Below are 17,097 nucleotides of genomic sequence, written 5' to 3' on the forward strand. Positions count from 1 at the left end.
ACGCCATATTGGCGCATGTTTAGGCATGAGTTTGGTCCAAACCTCCAGCCCTCCCACACCTGGTCCCTTCAAAGTGTGGGTTTTCAATTCACAGATTCACAGCAGCATTTAAAGATGTCCCGTCTTTTTTTTTTTAAACACAGTCCAAAAATAGACACTCCAGCACAGTTCCGCAGTTGTGCGCTGTGCGCCAGGCTGCTGTCCACCTGTAATGCACACCAGCTAGACCCGAACCACGGGTTCCTCTGTGCTCCTCGCTGGCTCCGCGGCTCTCTGGCTTTTCTTCTGCAGCTTTAAACACACAAAACTTTATGTTTGTCCATTTATTTCTCTAAAATCGCTCTTTTGCGCGCGCTGCTGTTGTCCTTTCATGGACAGCCGCCTCTGTGCTCTTTCTAAGTGGCTTCCTTTCCATCCGTGGCTTGCTGGCTTTATTTTTTACCTGGCTTTAAACACAATCATTTTTACAACGTGAATCCACTTTTAACTTTGTGTTCGTCTGTTTATTTCTTCAAAATCGGTCTTTTGCGCGCTCTCCACCTGGGTTGCCGCACAGCTCCTGCTCTTCGCTGCTCCACTGGAGTTCTTATCTTCCATGGCTTTAAACACACATCCACTTTCACGCAGTCACCCAAATTTTAACTTTGTGTTTGTCCAATATTGACTGAAATATCACTCTTTTGTGAGCTGGCGTTCTGCCTAAATGCTCATTTGAAGCATGATGATGAGTCACTGCATCAGTGCGCACACACAGCGGAGCTCATGTGATCCATTAATTCCAGAAGTGATTAGAGGTGTTTTCAGCATCCAAGGTTTGACAGAAAATGATTAATCCGCTACAAAATAATTCTTTTATATAGAGTCCAGCGCACAGAGCAGGTGGAATTGTGTGTGCAAGAGGAGAGCTGTTCCACAAATAGCCTCTCAGGTCCTGCGAAGGTGCCAGGCGCACGGATAATGGACTTTTTGCAAACTCATAAGCACCACGCAAATGGCTCTAAGCTGTCGCAGTAACTCAAACACAAACTGCGCCACGCTGTTGTTGCTAAATTTTGAACATCTTGAAATTAGCGTCACACTCAGAGAGGAGCCTCATTAACTGAAGATAATGCCTCTAAGAGCCACTCTGAGCCACTATACTGCCACGATAGCTCACAAAACAAAAAACAAGGTGCGTGGCTCCTTCTTCATCCTTCATTATTCGGTGGGACTGCGGCTTTAGATTTCAGACCTATTTCTGCCAATCTCTATCTATTATGACCTCCCAAGGCTGTCAGCTTCTCTCCAAGTCATGTTTACTTGCATATCAGTGTCCAGTGGCTAACACATTGTCAGCTGCAGCAAATAGCTCTTTGTTTTCCAACACTTCACTCAGGTAATGTCGTGGTCGTCACAGGCTAATTAACATAGTTCGGACCTCCAACACTCAATTCTACACCAGCAACCTCTGCTGAGGGATTTCCAGGTGCTTCCATGCCAGATGGAATATATAGACCCTCTAGTGTATGTTGGCTCTCCTTCCAGTTTGATATGCCTATAGAATGTCTTAATAGGAGTATGCAGGTTTTGTCCAATTCAGATGCCAGAGCCACCTCAGCTGTTTCCTGTCAATTCAATTTCAATTTATTTTCATTTATATGGTGCCAAATCACAACAAAGTTGTCTCAAGGTGCTTCACACAAGTAAGGGCTAACCTTACCAACCCCCAGAGCAAGCATCCTTTAACATGAAGGATCACTGATTGTACTTTTAGCTCATTCCAGATGTCAGATTTTCTCAGGGGAGTTCATTCAAGGATACTAATTTCAATTGCATGTATCCACAACCTCAACCTTCAATCTTTGGTGAAGAACAAGACCCCAGGATTTTTAAAGGCCCCCTGACACTTGCATGACTTCCACCTGTAAATCTGTAAAAGTATAGAACCAAAAACATGGTCTGCCCATTTGTGGCTACCTAATATTCAACATTCTCACAACACAGAAAATGAAGAAGACCTTCAGCTTGTCAGATACTTGAAATTCTTCAGAAGCCCATTTGTTTACTTTGGCTCTATCTGGCTTCTCAGCAGGTACAGCAGTGCACATTTGGCTTATCTCAACTTGTTTGCCGACAACAGATGACAAGATTTGATACAGAGAGTTGCTAAGAGCTATGTTTGAGAGTCAAATATAGTTATCAGGCTGCGAAGTTGGGTTTGTAAAAACACGAGCAAATCCACTGCGTTACAGACTTATTTCATTCCAGCGAAATCTGAAAAATATTTTTAAAGAAGACATGCATCCATTTATATAGTAGCAGGCAAACATTGAAGCATATGCTATAGAATGTGTTACCAATAATATAATATAATATACCAATAATAATAATAATAATAGTAGTAATAATAATAATAATTTAATTTATATTACTTTAACAACAACAAACTGCTTCACAAAACAAAAACACACTAATTAACTCAAATTAATAATAATTAAAGATTACATTAATTACTAAAAGCACATAAAAACAGAATTAAAGCACTAAACCACAGAAACTTCCCACTTTGAACAACTGGAGGCAGCTGAGAAAAAGTGTTTATAGTCTAGATTTAAAAATATCAACATAACCTGACTGTCTAATCTGAGCCAGCAGTTTGCTCCACACCCAGTGCACAAAATGTACAAAATGCAAATGCAAAGGTCAACCACCTGCTGAATTGTTCCTATACAATGAAAATCAACCAATGCAGACATTAAAATCAAGTAAATCCAAAAGACTACTGTACATTTTTGCACAACAATGAATATTCAGCCCAAATCATGAATGATCTTCATCAATGGAGCTACATACAAGGAAAATAACAATGGACCAGTAACCTAACAATTTGCCAAAATCTCTGGGTTCAGGTCCACTTTTTAAAAAAGTTTCATGACTGTCAACTTGAAAGTGGCTGGAAATACTTCAGTGGAGTTTTATTTTATTTTTTTAAAGAAGCCCCTGAAATATGACACAATTACATCATGCAAGTGGAAAAGGATCCAGAAAACAAAGGGGCCCTAACATTCATAACCATCTTGGAAAGATCAGCAAGATAAATAAGGTCTAAATCAGCCAATGCCCTTCTGATGTTAACACAGTTATCAAAAACATCATAGTTCACGCATCATATTAATAAAAACAAAACAAAAAAACAAACATAAAATTATCTGTTGTGAGATTTGTAGTCTGGAATTATGCTTATTCTAATTGATTAAATCCAATTTAAAAAGCTGCTTTAGCAGCTGATGTGGCACATACAGTATGAGTGTTTGCCATATATCTGTGGTCGTTAGGAGGTTCTGGAATCACATCCAGCATGAATTCTGCAGTACAGTATGTTCTTGTAGATAAAAAAAACATCTCAAACCTATTTTAAGACAGGACAGACAAATACGACACCAAGTACACCCACCGTCCTCCCGAGACTTCTGAATGAAAGCATCGACACCGCTCTCTCCGTAGTTCCCCTCTGATGCCACTGTAGACACGTAGTTCCATCGCATGGCCTTGACAATGTCCACCATAGCCTGGGCCTGGTAGGTGTCTGGAGGCACTACGCGGGAAAAGAAGTCGTAGCGAGTATTGTCGCTGAGCTCCGGAGCCGTAGAGGCATAGCTCACTTGGGGTATCTGCAGAGAAAAAGATTGTTTTAAATGTATAAGCTTGATATGGCGTTACAGTTCAATCATATTCACTTGGCTTTACATTCGGTCACTTTCATGTACGGAGAGCTTTATAGTTTGGGTTTTATATTCAATTAGCTTTATATTCAGTTAACTTTATACAGTTAATTTTATGTTCAGTTAGGTTTGCATTTGTTTAGGCTCAATTAAGTTTATATGCAGTTAGTTTTGTGTTCAGTTACTTAGATTCATTTATTTTTATGTTTGGTTGGATTTGGAATCAGTTACTTTAGATTTGTTTGGTTTCCGTTGGCTTTACATTTAATTAGGTTTAGATTCAACAGCTTTTCTAATCAGTAGGTTTTAGAGTAGTCACCTTTCAGTTATATTTGTATTAATGTGATGATGTTTGCTAAAAGAATAGCATTTTGTCTGTAACTCTTATGCATCTTAAACCACACAACCACAAGAACTATTGCGTTTCACACTCAAGTTTCACACCCAAGCAGCAGCAAACAGAAATATGTTCTTCAATAGGTTTATGCACTGTTCTGCAGGAATGGTGGCAAATACAACCCCAATTCCAATGAAGTTGGGACGTTGTGCAAAATGTAAATAAAAACAGAATACAATGATTTGAGAATCCTCTTCAAGCTATATTCAACTGAATACACCACAAAGACAAGATAATTAATGTTCAAACTGATAGACTTTGTTGTTTTTGTGCAAATATATCCATTTGAAATGGATGCCTGCAACACATCACACACAAGTTGGGAAGGGACAACAAAAGACTGGGGAAGTTGATAAATGCTCAAAGAACACCTAATTGGAAACAGGTGAGTGTCGTTATTGGGTATAAAAAGAGCATCCCCAAAAGTCTCAGCCGTTCACAAGCAAAAATGGGGTGAGGATCACTGCGTGAAAAAATAGTCCAACAGTTTAAGAACAATGTTTCTCAATGTTCAATTGCAAGGAATTTAGGGATTCCATCATCTACAGTCCATAATATAATCAGAAGATTCAGAGAACCTGGAGAATGTTCTACACATAAGCGGCAAGGCCGAAAACCAACATTGAATGCCCGTGACCTTTAATCCCTCAGACGGCACTGCATTAAAAACCGATATCATTGTGTCGGTTTTTAAATTAATACGAGGGCTGTCAATAAAGTATAGGTCCTTTTTATTGTTTTCAAAAACTATATGGATTTCATTCATATGTTTTTACGTCAGACATGCTTGAACCCTCGTGTGCATGCGTGAGTTTTTCCACGCCTGTCGGTGACGTCATTCGCCTGTGAGCACTCCTTGTGGGAGGAGTCGTCCAGCCCCTCGTCGGAATTCCTTTGTCTGAGAAGTTGCTGAGAGACTGGCGCTTTGTTTGATCAAAATTTTTTCTAAACCTGTGAGACACAATGAAGTGGACACGGTTCGAAAAATTAAGCTGGTTTTCCGTGAAAATTTTAACGGCTGATGAGAGATTTTGAGGTGATACTGTCGCTTTAAGGACTTCCCACGGTGCGAGACGTCACGCAGCGCTCTCAGGCGCCATCGTCAGCCTGTTTCAAGCTGAAAACCTCCACATTTCAGGATCTATTGATCCAGGATGTCGTGAGAGAACAGAGAAGTTTCAGAAGAAGTCGGTTTCAGCATTTTATCTGGATATTCCACTGTTAAAGGAGATTTTTTAATGAAAGACGTGCGGATGCAGCCGGCGCGGTGCGGCGGCACAGGAAAAACTAGGCAACACTACACTACGAGAGAGAAAGAGACTGAGTTTATGCACACTACAAAGGATTGCTTGTATGTGCTGTACACCTTTAAAAAAACCTGAGCTGTCTGTGTCGAGTGCAGATACATCGGGGCATGATACAGGACTTGATACATAAACAGACATGTAATAAGATATTTATCACATATTACAATAAAAATAAAGAACAAGAACCATATAATTATTGTCAACTCCATTTAATAACAACTCATTTACTCAATACAGCAACAACGTTCATTGAACACTTGTGCTAATAAAAAACAGCATAACACATGAGGTCTAATCTACTCTATAATCATCAAAATCCTACACATGAATCATGTAGAATGAATAACACAGGTAAATCATGTAAATCTGTAAATTATGGAATGATCTTATGTCTCTCTAAAAAGTTTATGAGTGTCCTCTTCACTAACTCCTCAGTAACTCACAACAAGTTATAGAATTCTACCTGCTAGAGAGACTAAAACTCTCTCATCTTGATCAGACATCTCGGTTGAATGAAAAGATCTGGATCCTGTATCAGGATCCTGCACTTGTCACCAGGGTATCACAAGATGGGGGTATGTCATTGGTGAGGCTGAGAAATGATTGGATGAAAAGCAAGGCGAAACAAATCCTGGTATTTTCAGTGTCTTTTTTTGTATCGCCCTGATTTTATTGCAACAGTTCCCAGGACAGTACAATTGCTAGAACATTTTTTTTCAATTTTCAATTTATTTTCATTTATGCAGCCGGTCTGCTCTGTGTCAGCCTGATACCGTCAGATCTCAGAAGCTAAGCAGAGCAGGATGTGGTCAGTACATGGATGGGAGAACCTCTTTGGAACACCAGCGGCTGTATGTGTTTCTCCAGGTAAAACTGGAGTTGCATCAGGAAGGACATCCGGCATAAAACTTGTGCCAATTACCAATGTGGATCTGGCTGTATCCGCTGTGGCGACCCCGAACAAGAAACCGGGAGCAGCCGAATGGACAACCACAACAATTTATTTTCATTTATATAGAGCCAAATCACAACAGAGCTGCCTCAAGGCGCTTCACACAAAGTAAGGTCTAAACTTACTAACCCCCAGAGCAACAGCGGTAAGGAAATCTCCCTCTGAGGAAGAAACCTCAAGCAGACCAGACTCAAAGGGGTGACCCTCTGCTTGGGCCATGCTACAGACACAAATTACAGAACAATTCACAAAATTAATATACAGGAAATGTTGGTGCACAGGACAGGAGGGTCTCCAGCACAAATATCACAGCCATCTCTGGATGGAGCTGCACCTTAAACAAAGAAAAAACAGAATCAGGCATCAGAAAGACAACAAATAAAGTATAATTTGTCCGCATTAAACAACAAGAAAAACAGGAAATGCTAAGGTGATCGCTGGCCACTACCCCTAAGTTAGAATTTAGGTAAAGTTGATGCCACAGCCCGCGCCGTTTTCTAATAAAATGAATTTAAAAGAGTAAAAAGCATAGAACTATACTATGCCATATGAAAGGAAAAATAAGTGCATCTTAAGTCTGGACTTGAAAGTCTCCACAGAATCTAACTGTTTTATTGATGTAGGGAGATCATTCCACAGAACAGGGGCACGATAAGAGAAAGCTCTATGACCCGCAGCCTTGTGTTTGAAATGGCATAAACAAATTAAAATGTGGAAAAGTCCAAGGAGGCAAATATGTCTGCAAAGCACTGTAGGTGTGTGGATGTTTTAAGTGATAGCTGGGGCGTCACACTGTCAGCTCCGCTAGCAAGATTCCGTTGTGGAATTGGTCCTCCAGTCACTCTAATAGAACACACCCAGTTCAAACCCACATGAGGGTAGAGCCTGGTGTGGCACTGAGCTGTTACACCTGTAGGGATGCAGCAACGTGCAACTGAGCATGTGCAGCCTGACGGGGATCTGATCTGATGTCAGGTATTTTTTTAAACTATGCAGGCTTGTAAGCGAGGAAAGGATGCAGAGCGGGAGATGCACAGCAGAGAGATGAAAAAGGAGCGAGGGATAAGGGGATAAACATGAGCGAAGAGGAAATTCTAAAGCGATTTCCAGGGAGAGGTGCGATGGCATCCAACAAACAGCTTCCCTGCACCAGGCTTAAAACAAATCCAGTCATCCTGAACCCTCACTGAGCCTTTTCACAGGCGGCATCAGGGCTCTCACCGACGCTGCGGCAGGCGGAACGCTTCACACATCGGGATGACGAGCAAGAAGGGGTCACGAACCGAAACATAAACTTGCGTCCCTGATTTATAATCATGCAGAAATGTGGCCTTTTGCTGTGTTTTCTTTCACACTACAGAATATTCCCTCTTAACTGCGGCTGCAGCAGAAACTCAAATAATAGAAACTAAGCTAATGGCTTTTGTTATTTTTCCTGCCATTGGGTATGTGGCAGCTGTTGTTTTTAGTAAATGTGAGAAAATTGCATCATGAAATTCTTCTATTCCCAGCGTTCCTGACTTTGAAACAAACAAATAAATAAATATTTTGGTGGGCTGCAGCACAGAGCTTTTCTTGTGTGACTGCAATTTTCTGCACCTGGGGTTAGGGGGGTAGGGGGCGTTGTTCTCAGGGACTGCACCATGCCCGTGTTTGTATCGGTAAACTGTGCCGGTGATAGTGGAACTTTTCAGCCCCCTACAGCACGCACAGTTTCACTAAACTATTTCCTGCTAATGATATGCAGTGTGCCGTTTTGATGAGGATGTGTCGTCATGTGTTTGCCTTTTTCTTTATTTTTTCTTTTAGGACATGAGGGGAAGCTGCGCTCACTAAAACGCCTTCCAAATGAAAAACAGCCATTTTTTTCCCCTCCAGATACCTCGTACCCACATGCAGCATTTCATTATCAGACCTGTAGGCCAGCAGACGCGTGAAGATAACCCCTGATATTAAACATCTGACTTCAAGGCAACCTCCTCCTGACAAGATGAACACCACTGTGGCCCAGCTCATTTATTTGGGTAAAAATAAATACATTTTCCAAAGACAAAAAAAAAGAAAAAAAATAACCTTAAATATTATCTCTCTTGCCCCTTCACTACAAATGATCTGCGTTATGGCGAGTACAAAGACTGAATACAGATGAGAAAAGCAACAAAATCTTGTGAGAAGGCGATAAAAGCAACCTTAATATATGATCCGGATGACACTAATGAGTGTTCTTTAACAGGTTATGTGCCTCAGTGGGAACTTAGAAGAAAGAACATTAAAATAAAATAGCTTGAATGTGCAAACCACATCTGGAGTGGCAGATTTTTAGAGGTATGGCATGAAAGGAAAAAGTGCTTTACTGCCTTGGTTGGTACACAGTGTTTGTTGGTGGTATGCCCGGTGTTCTGTCGAGATGAGGTGTGTCGTCGAGATGAGGTTCCTCGCGTAACTGCACATCTGTGCACTGAAAAAATTACTTGATGAAGTTCGCTTATTTTGATGGGTAAGTAAATGTATAAATTGTTCATCCGAACATAGTAATGTATAAAATCTACTCACTATAAAACGATAAGTATTTTTAACCTGAAGTTAGCTTATTTCGACAGGCAAAATATACATATACATATATTTAAATACAGAAAATGTTTTACTTACTAGGCTATAAATACACAGAATACAATTAATAAAAAAAAAACTTTGACGGAAAAAACAAACAAAAAAATGTGCAGTTGCACGAGGCACCTCATCTCGACGGGTGACGTCTTTAAGTCCAGGGTAGAGCGATGTGCGCATGCACAGTAGCGTGACGCACCTCATCTCAACGTTTACCTCATCTCGACGGGACACGGCATTATTACAGTTGTTTAGGGTGACCGTATTTTGATTACTGAAAGCAGGACACTCAGCCCGGCAGTGAGATAATCATGTTGTGTGTTGGGGGGTTTGGCTGTTTTTGTGTTTATTTTCCTCCCAGGTGGTTTGGGGCTGATCTCTGGGGAGAGTGTGCTGCAGAAGAGTCTCTCACCTCCGTTACAGTGATCTGCTGCACCTGTTGCACTCACGTGCGGCTCTCTATCAGGATGATCTACGACACCTGTGGCATTCACGTGCAGATCTAAGGACTCTCAGCTGGTGCCAATGAAGAAATGAAGAGCTGCATTTAAGCCAGCGGTGATCAGGGCTGAATTGCTGGAGAATACGACCATGTGACGATCGTTTGGGGACGCTGAGGGCCGCTCCAGATTCTGACATTGCGCCTGTGAAGGAGGACGAGGGTGAGAGGCAAACGCGGTCAGCACACGTCAGAGGTGATTATTCTGCAAGGCTTATCTGTAATTGTAATTTGGCGTTTTTGCGCAGCTATAATTAAATATTGGTGAAAATTGTCTGGCTTGTTCCTCACGGCAGTGGCACGCGGATTGATTATCCTCCACTAGCTGTGAGCAGCAGCCCTTTTGAACTAAATCCGAAAGCAGACCTGAACGTGTAGCTGATAAGTGTGCCTCTAAATAATATTTCGTGGTAACAGTGTCGAATAACCTCACCTCTGTTCCTCCTTCACAGAGTACAGTCCTGGGAAAAGCCACCTGGGGGGGGGTGTCGGCGGAATTCCTGAGTCCAAAACGTTCGGGCTTCGATCTATTGAGACGCTGAGAAAGCGCACCGCCTCTTCACCTCACCAGTTTTGTTTAGTATTTCATGTACAGCACTAGGGGAAAAAAATAAAACTTTCTTTTGGAACTGCTTCTGGTTATTTGATGCTGGGTTCAGTCAGACGCTGGATCGCTCCTCAATCCGCGTTCAAACGATAACAAATCAGCGGATACTGGTTGGCAGCAGGTTCTAATCGCTAGAATCAGAACGGTTGGCAGAATTGGAATGATAACACAGTTGATGGGACAGTGTTGTGAAAGTGTAACGACACGGACCCACAACAGGGGGCATAAATGCCATAGAATAGAATGCCAAAATAAATGCCATCCCCTCATTACCCCATCCCCATAGAGACGGTGCCTGCTCCCAGACTACCAATAACCAGCAAAAATCTATTTAAGCATAAAAATTCAAAAAGAAAAAATAATATAGCACCTTCAACTGCACCACAGACTAAAACAGTTAAATGTGGTCTGTTAAACATTAGGTCTCTCTCTTCTAAGTCCCTGTTAGTAAATGATATAATAATTGATCAACATATTGATTTATTCTGCCTTACAGAAACCTGGTTACAGCAGGATGAATATGTTAGTTTAAATGAGTCAACACCCCCGAGTCACACTAACTGTCAGAATGCTCGTAGCACGGGCCGGGGCGGAGGATTAGCAGCAATCTTCCATTCCAGCTTATTAATTAATCAAAAACCCAGACAGAGCTTTAATTCATTTGAAAGCTTGTCTCTTAGTCTTGTCCATCCAAATTGGAAGTCCCAAAAAACAGTTTTATTTGTTATTATCTATCGTCCACCTGGTCGTTACTGTGAGTTTCTCTGTGAATTTTCAGACGTTTTGTCTGACTTAGTGCTTAGCTCAGATAAGATCATTATAGTGGGCGATTTTAACATCCACACAGATGCTGAGAATGGCAGCCTCAACACTGCATTTAATCTATTATTAGACTCTATTGGCTTTGCTCAAAAAGTAAATGAGTCCACCCACCACTTTAATCATATCTTAGATCTTGTTCTGACTTATGGTATGGAAATAGAAGACTTAACAGTATTCCCTGAAAACTCCCTTCTGTCTGATCATTTCTTAATAACATTTACATTTACTCTGATGGACTACCCAGCAGTGGGGAATAAGTTTCATTACACTAGAAGTCTTTCAGAAAGCGCTATAACTAGGTTTAAGGATATGATTCCTTCTTTATGTTCTCTAATGCCATATACCAACACAGTGCAGAGTAGCTACCTAAACTCTGTAAGGGAGATAGAGTATCTCGTCAATAGTTTTACATCCTCATTGAAGACAACTTTGGATGCTGTAGCTCCTCTGAAAAAGAGAGCTTTAAATCAGAAGTGTCTGACTCCGTGGTATAACTCACAAACTCGTAGCTTAAAGCAGATAACCCGTAAGTTGGAAAGGAAATGGCGTCTCACTAATTTAGAAGATCTTCACTTAGCCTGGAAAAAGAGTCTGTTGCTCTATAAAAAAGCCCTCCGTAAAGCTAGGACATCTTTCTACTCATCACTAATTGAAGAAAATAAGAACAACCCCAGGTTTCTTTCAGCACTGTAGCCAGGCTGACAAAGAGTCAGAGCTCTATTGAGCTGAGTATTCCATTAACTTTAACTAGTAATGACTTCATGACTTTCTTTGCTAACAAAATTTTAACTATTAGAGAAAAAATTACTCATAACCATCCCAAAAACGTATCGTTATCTTTGGCTGCTTTCAGTGATGCCGGTATTTGGTTAGACTCTTTCTCTCCGATTGTTCTGTCTGAGTTATTTTCATTAGTTACTTCATCCAAACCATCAACATGTTTATTAGACCCCATTCCTACCAGGCTGCTCAAGGAAGCCCTACCATTATTTAATGCTTCGATCTTAAATATGATCAATCTATCTTTGTTAGTTGGCTATGTACCACAGGCTTTTAAGGTGGCAGTAATTAAACCATTACTTAAAAAGCCATCACTTGACCCAGCTATCTTAGCTAATTATAGGCCAATCTCCAACCTTCCTTTTCTCTCAAAAATTCTTGAAAGGGTAGTTGTAAAACAGCTAACTGATCATCTGCAGAGGAATGGTCTATTTGAAGAGTTTCAGTCAGGTTTTAGAATTCATCATAGTACAGAAACAGCATTAGTGAAGGTTACAAATGATCTTCTTATGGCCTCGGACAGTGGACTCATCTCTGTGCTTGTTCTGTTAGACCTCAGTGCTGCTTTTGATACTGTTGACCATAAAATTTTATTACAGAGATTAGAGCATGCCATAGGTATTAAAGGCACTGCGCTGCGGTGGTTTGAATCATATTTGTCTAATAGATTACAATTTGTTCATGTAAATGGGGAATCTTCTTCACAGACTAAAGTTAATTATGGAGTTCCACAAGGTTCTGTGCTAGGACCAATTTTATTCACTTTATACATGCTTCCCTTAGGCAGTATTATTAGACGGTATTGATTAAATTTTCATTGTTACGCAGATGATACCCAGCTTTATCTATCCATGAAGCCAGAGGACACACACCAATTAGCTAAACTGCAGGATTGTCTTACAGACATAAAGACATGGATGACCTCTAATTTCCTGCTTTTAAACTCAGATAAAACTGAAGTTATTGTACTTGGCCCCACAAATCTTAGAAACATGGTGTCTAACCAGATCCTTACTCTGGATGGCATTACCCTGACCTCTAGTAATACTGTGAGAAATCTTGGAGTCATTTTTGATCAGGATATGTCATTCAAAGCGCATATTAAACAAATATGTAGGACTGCTTTTTTGCATTTACGCAATATCTCTAAAATCAGAAAGGTCTTGTCTCAGAGTGATGCTGAAAAACTAATTCATGCATTTATTTCCTCTAGGCTGGACTATTGTAATTCATTATTATCAGGTTGTCCTAAAAGTTCCCTAAAAAGCCTTCAGTTAATTCAAAATGCTGCAGCTAGAGTACTGACGGGGACTAGAAGGAGAGAGCATATCTCACCCATATTGGCCTCTCTTCATTGGCTTCCTGTTAATTCTAGAATAGAATTTAAAATTCTTCTTCTTACTTATAAGGTTTTGAATAATCAGGTCCCATCTTATCTTAGGGACCTCGTAGTACCATATCACCCCAATAGAGCGCTTCGCTCTCAGACTGCAGGCTTACTTGTAGTTCCTAGGGTTTGTAAGAGTAGAATGGGAGGCAGAGCCTTCAGCTTTCAGGCTCCTCTCCTGTGGAACCAGCTCCCAATTCAGATCAGGGAGACAGACACCCTCTCTACTTTTAAGATTAGGCTTAAAACTTTCCTTTTTGCTAAAGCTTATAGTTAGGGCTGGATCAGGTGACCCTGAACCATCCCTTAGTTATGCTGCTATAGACGTAGACTGCTGGGGGGTTCCCATGATGCACTGTTTCTTTCTCTTTTTGCTCTGTATGCACCACTCTGCATTTAATCATTAGTGATCGATCTCTGCTCCCCTCCACAGCATGTCTTTTTCCTGGTTCTCTCCCTCAGCCCCAACCAGTCCCAGCAGAAGACTGCCCCTCCCTGGGCCTGGTTCTGCTGGGGGTTTCTTCCTGTTGAAAGGGGTTTTTTCCTTCCCACTGTAGCCAAGTGCTTGCTCACAGGGGTTCGTTTTGACCGTTGGGGTTTTACATAATTATTGTATGGCCTTGCCTTACAATATAAAGCGCCTTGGGGCAACTGTTTGTTGTGATTTGGCGCTATATAAAAAAATTGATTGATTGATTGATAAATGAACGGACAATAGATGAGCCAAAAATACAACACTTTACTGTTGTGAAGCGTGCACAAAGAAATACAGACAAATACAGAATTTGGACAGAGTCAAATGTACTAAGGTGACGTGTGGGCAGGCTCGAGGATAGAAGATGTCCGTCCAGAGAAGAGCCGGATCCCACACAATTTCCACTGCCACTGAACCCGGAGAATACTGGAGCCGCCAAGTTCCGAGTCCCCAGGTGGCCACCATCTCCGGCTGTCGGATCTGGTACTGCTGGCAGGAAGCAGAAACAGTTATGTGTGGGTGTGTGTACACCCAACAAATATAAGCAGTGACAGTTCCTTAATGGTGGGTAAGACACCTCCACCTCCAAAACAGGAACACAATAACAATACCAGTAGCACCTACTGAACACGGCTGAGAGTTTTACCTCCAAAGGCAAACGATATCTCGGCGACGAGGTGTAGATGTCGTCCGGCTTTTGTGTGTGTGGTTGATGACCAGGAGATTGGTGACAGCTGTCATAGTTGATGAGTGACAGCTGTCACCCCAGCTGTTCCTGAAAGGCGGCAGCGCCCTCTCGTGCCTGAAGTCCGCACTTCAGGCAGGGCACCCTCTGGTGGTGGTGGGCCAGCAGTACCTCCTCTTCAGTGGCCCACACAACAGGGCGCCTCCTGGCGCCCGACCAGGCTTGTCGGGTGTCGCCGGTAGAAATCGGCCAGGAGGGCCGGATCCAGGATGAAGCAACTCTTCACCCAGGATCGTTCTTCGGGTCCATAACCTTCCCAGTCAACCAAGTACTGGAAGCCCCGGCCCTTCCGGTGGACGTCCAGGAGCTGACGCACAGTCCAAGCCGGCTCCCCGTCGATGATCCGGGCAGGAGGCGGCGCAGGTCCGGGAGCACAGAGGGGTGAGGTGCAGTGCAGCTTGATCCGGGAAACATGAAAAACCAGATGGACCCGCAGTGAACCTGGGAGCTGGAGCTTCACTGCGGCCGGACTGAGGACTTTGAGGATCTTGAAAGGACCGATATACCTGTCCTTGAGTTTGGGTGAGTCCACTTGGAGGGGGATGTCCTTTGTAGAAAGCCACACCTCCTGCCCAGACTGGTATGCATGGGCCGGGGAACGCCGGCGGTCTGCATGAGCCTTAGCCCTCGTACGGGCCTTCAACAAGGCAGAACGGGTGGTGCGCCACACCCGACAGCACCTCCGCAGGTGGGCCTGGACCGAGGGCACACCGACCTCTCCCTCCACCACAGGAAACAATGGGGGCTGGTACCCCAGACATACCTCAAATGGGGAGAGGCCAGTGGCAGAGGACACCTGGCTGTTATGAGCGTACTCGATCCAGGCCAGATGGTCACTCCAGGCCATCGGGTGTGCAGACGTCACACAGCGCAGGGCTTACTCCAATTCCTGGTTAGCCTGTTCTGCCTGTCCGTTGGTCTGCGGGTGGTACCCGGACGAGAGGCTCACGGTGGCCCCCAGTTCTTGGCAGAAACTCCTCCAGACTTGAGAGGAGAACTGGGGACCTCGATCCGAGACGATGTCCACAGGTATCCCATGCAGACGCACGACGTGGTGGACCAGGAGGGCCGCTGTCTCCTGGGCTGTAGGGAGCTTCGGGAGGGCCACGAAGTGGGCCGCCTTGGAGAATCGGTCCACTATCGTGAGGATGGTAGTCATGTCCTGGGACGGCGGGAGGCCCGTGACGAAGTCCAGGCTGATGTGGGACCAGGGACGAAGGGGCACAGGTAACGGTTGGAGGAGTCCCTGTGCCCGGTGGTGATCACCTTTTCCCCTGGCGCAGGTGGTGCAGGCCTGGACATAGTCCCGGATGTCGGCTTCCATGGACGCCCACCAGAAGCGCTGCCGAACCACTGCCACGGTCCTTTGCACCCCCGGATGGCAGGAGAGTTTGGAACCGTGACAGAAGTCCAGGACGGCAGCTCTGGCTTCTGGTGGGACGTAGAGGCAGTTCTTCGGTCCTGTACCCGGGTCCGGGTTCTGTGCCAGGGCCTCCCGGGCGGTCTTCTCCACGTTCCAGGTGAGGGTGGCCACGATAGTGGACTCAGGTAGTATGGATTCCGGCGGATCCGACAGCTCGGTTTTGACTTCGACTTTCTGAACCCGGGACAGAGCATCCGATCTTTGGTTCTTGGTCCCGGGGCGGTAGGTGATCCGGAAGTCAAAACACCCAAAAATGACCAACGGGCTTGCCTGGGGTTCAGCCGCTTGGCGGTCCTGATATACTCCAGGTTCCGGTGGTCCGTGAAAACCGTAAATGGTACCGTGGCTCCCTCTAACAGATGTCTCCACTCCTCAAGAGCCTCCTTCACCGTGAGGAGTTCCCAATTGCCCACGTCATAGTTCCGCTCAGCTGGGGTCAACCTGCGTGAGAAATAGGCACAAGGATGGAGAATCTGATCGGACTCCCCGCTCTGGGACAGCACGGCTCCTATCCCTCAGTCCGAGGTGTCCACTTCAACCACAAACTGGCGGCAAGGATCGGGCTGCACCAGAACTGGTGCAGTCGAGAACCGACGTTTCAATTCCCTAAATGCAGCTTCGCACCGATCCGACCAGGTGAAGGGGACTTTTGGGGAGGTCAGGGCTGTCAGGGGGCTAACTACCTGACTGTAGCCCTTAATGAACCTCCGGTAAAAATTTGCAAAACCGAGGAACTGTTGTAGTTTCCTACGGCTTGTAGGTTGGGGCCAGTGTCTCACCGCCGCAACCTTGGCCGGATCAGGGGCGACGGAGTTGGAGGAGATGATAAACCCCAGGAAGGACAAAGAAGTACGTTGGAACTCGCACTTCTCACCCTTCACAAACAGATGGTTCTCCAACAACCGCTGCAGGACCTGACGTACATGCTGGACATGAGTCTCAGGGTCCGGGGAGAAGATGAGTATATCGTCTAGATATACGAAGACAAACCAATGCAGGAAGTCCCGCAAGATGTCATTAACCAACGCTTGGAACGTCGCGGGGGCGTTAGTGAGGCCGAACGGCATGACCAGGTACTCAAAGTGACCTAACGGGGTGTTAAATGCCGTCTTCCATTCGTTTCCCTTCCGGATCCGAACCAGGTGGTACGCATTCCTAAGATCAAGTTTTGTGAAAATTTGGGCTCCATGCAAGGGCGTAAACACTGAATCCAACAGAGGTAACGGGTATCGGTTGCGAACCGTGATCTCGTTCAGCCCTCTGTAATCAATGCATGGACAGAGTCCGCCGTCTTTCTTGCCCACAAAAAAGAAACCAGCACCCATCGGGGAGGTGGAGTTCCGGATCAGCCCGGCAGCTAATGAGTCCCGGATGTAGGTCTCCATTGATTCGCGT

The 17,097-nt window shown here is 44.1% G+C and overlaps 1 protein-coding gene across 2 annotated transcripts in view; it reads right to left on the reverse strand.

Moving 5' to 3' along the window:
• Positions 1-17,097, reverse strand: part of LOC117506091 (metabotropic glutamate receptor 4-like) — a 771,651-nt gene that overhangs the window by 373,184 nt on the left and 381,370 nt on the right. For both annotated transcript variants that reach the window (XM_034165608.1, XM_034165614.1), the window contains one exon: positions 3,434-3,650. In XM_034165608.1, coding sequence (XP_034021499.1) covers positions 3,434-3,650 — 217 coding nt within the window. The remainder of the gene's footprint in view (positions 1-3,433; positions 3,651-17,097) is intronic.

This window comes from Thalassophryne amazonica, chromosome 3 (genome assembly GCF_902500255.1).
Source record: "Thalassophryne amazonica chromosome 3, fThaAma1.1, whole genome shotgun sequence".
In the NCBI taxonomy this organism is placed as follows: Eukaryota; Metazoa; Chordata; class Actinopteri; order Batrachoidiformes; family Batrachoididae; genus Thalassophryne; species Thalassophryne amazonica.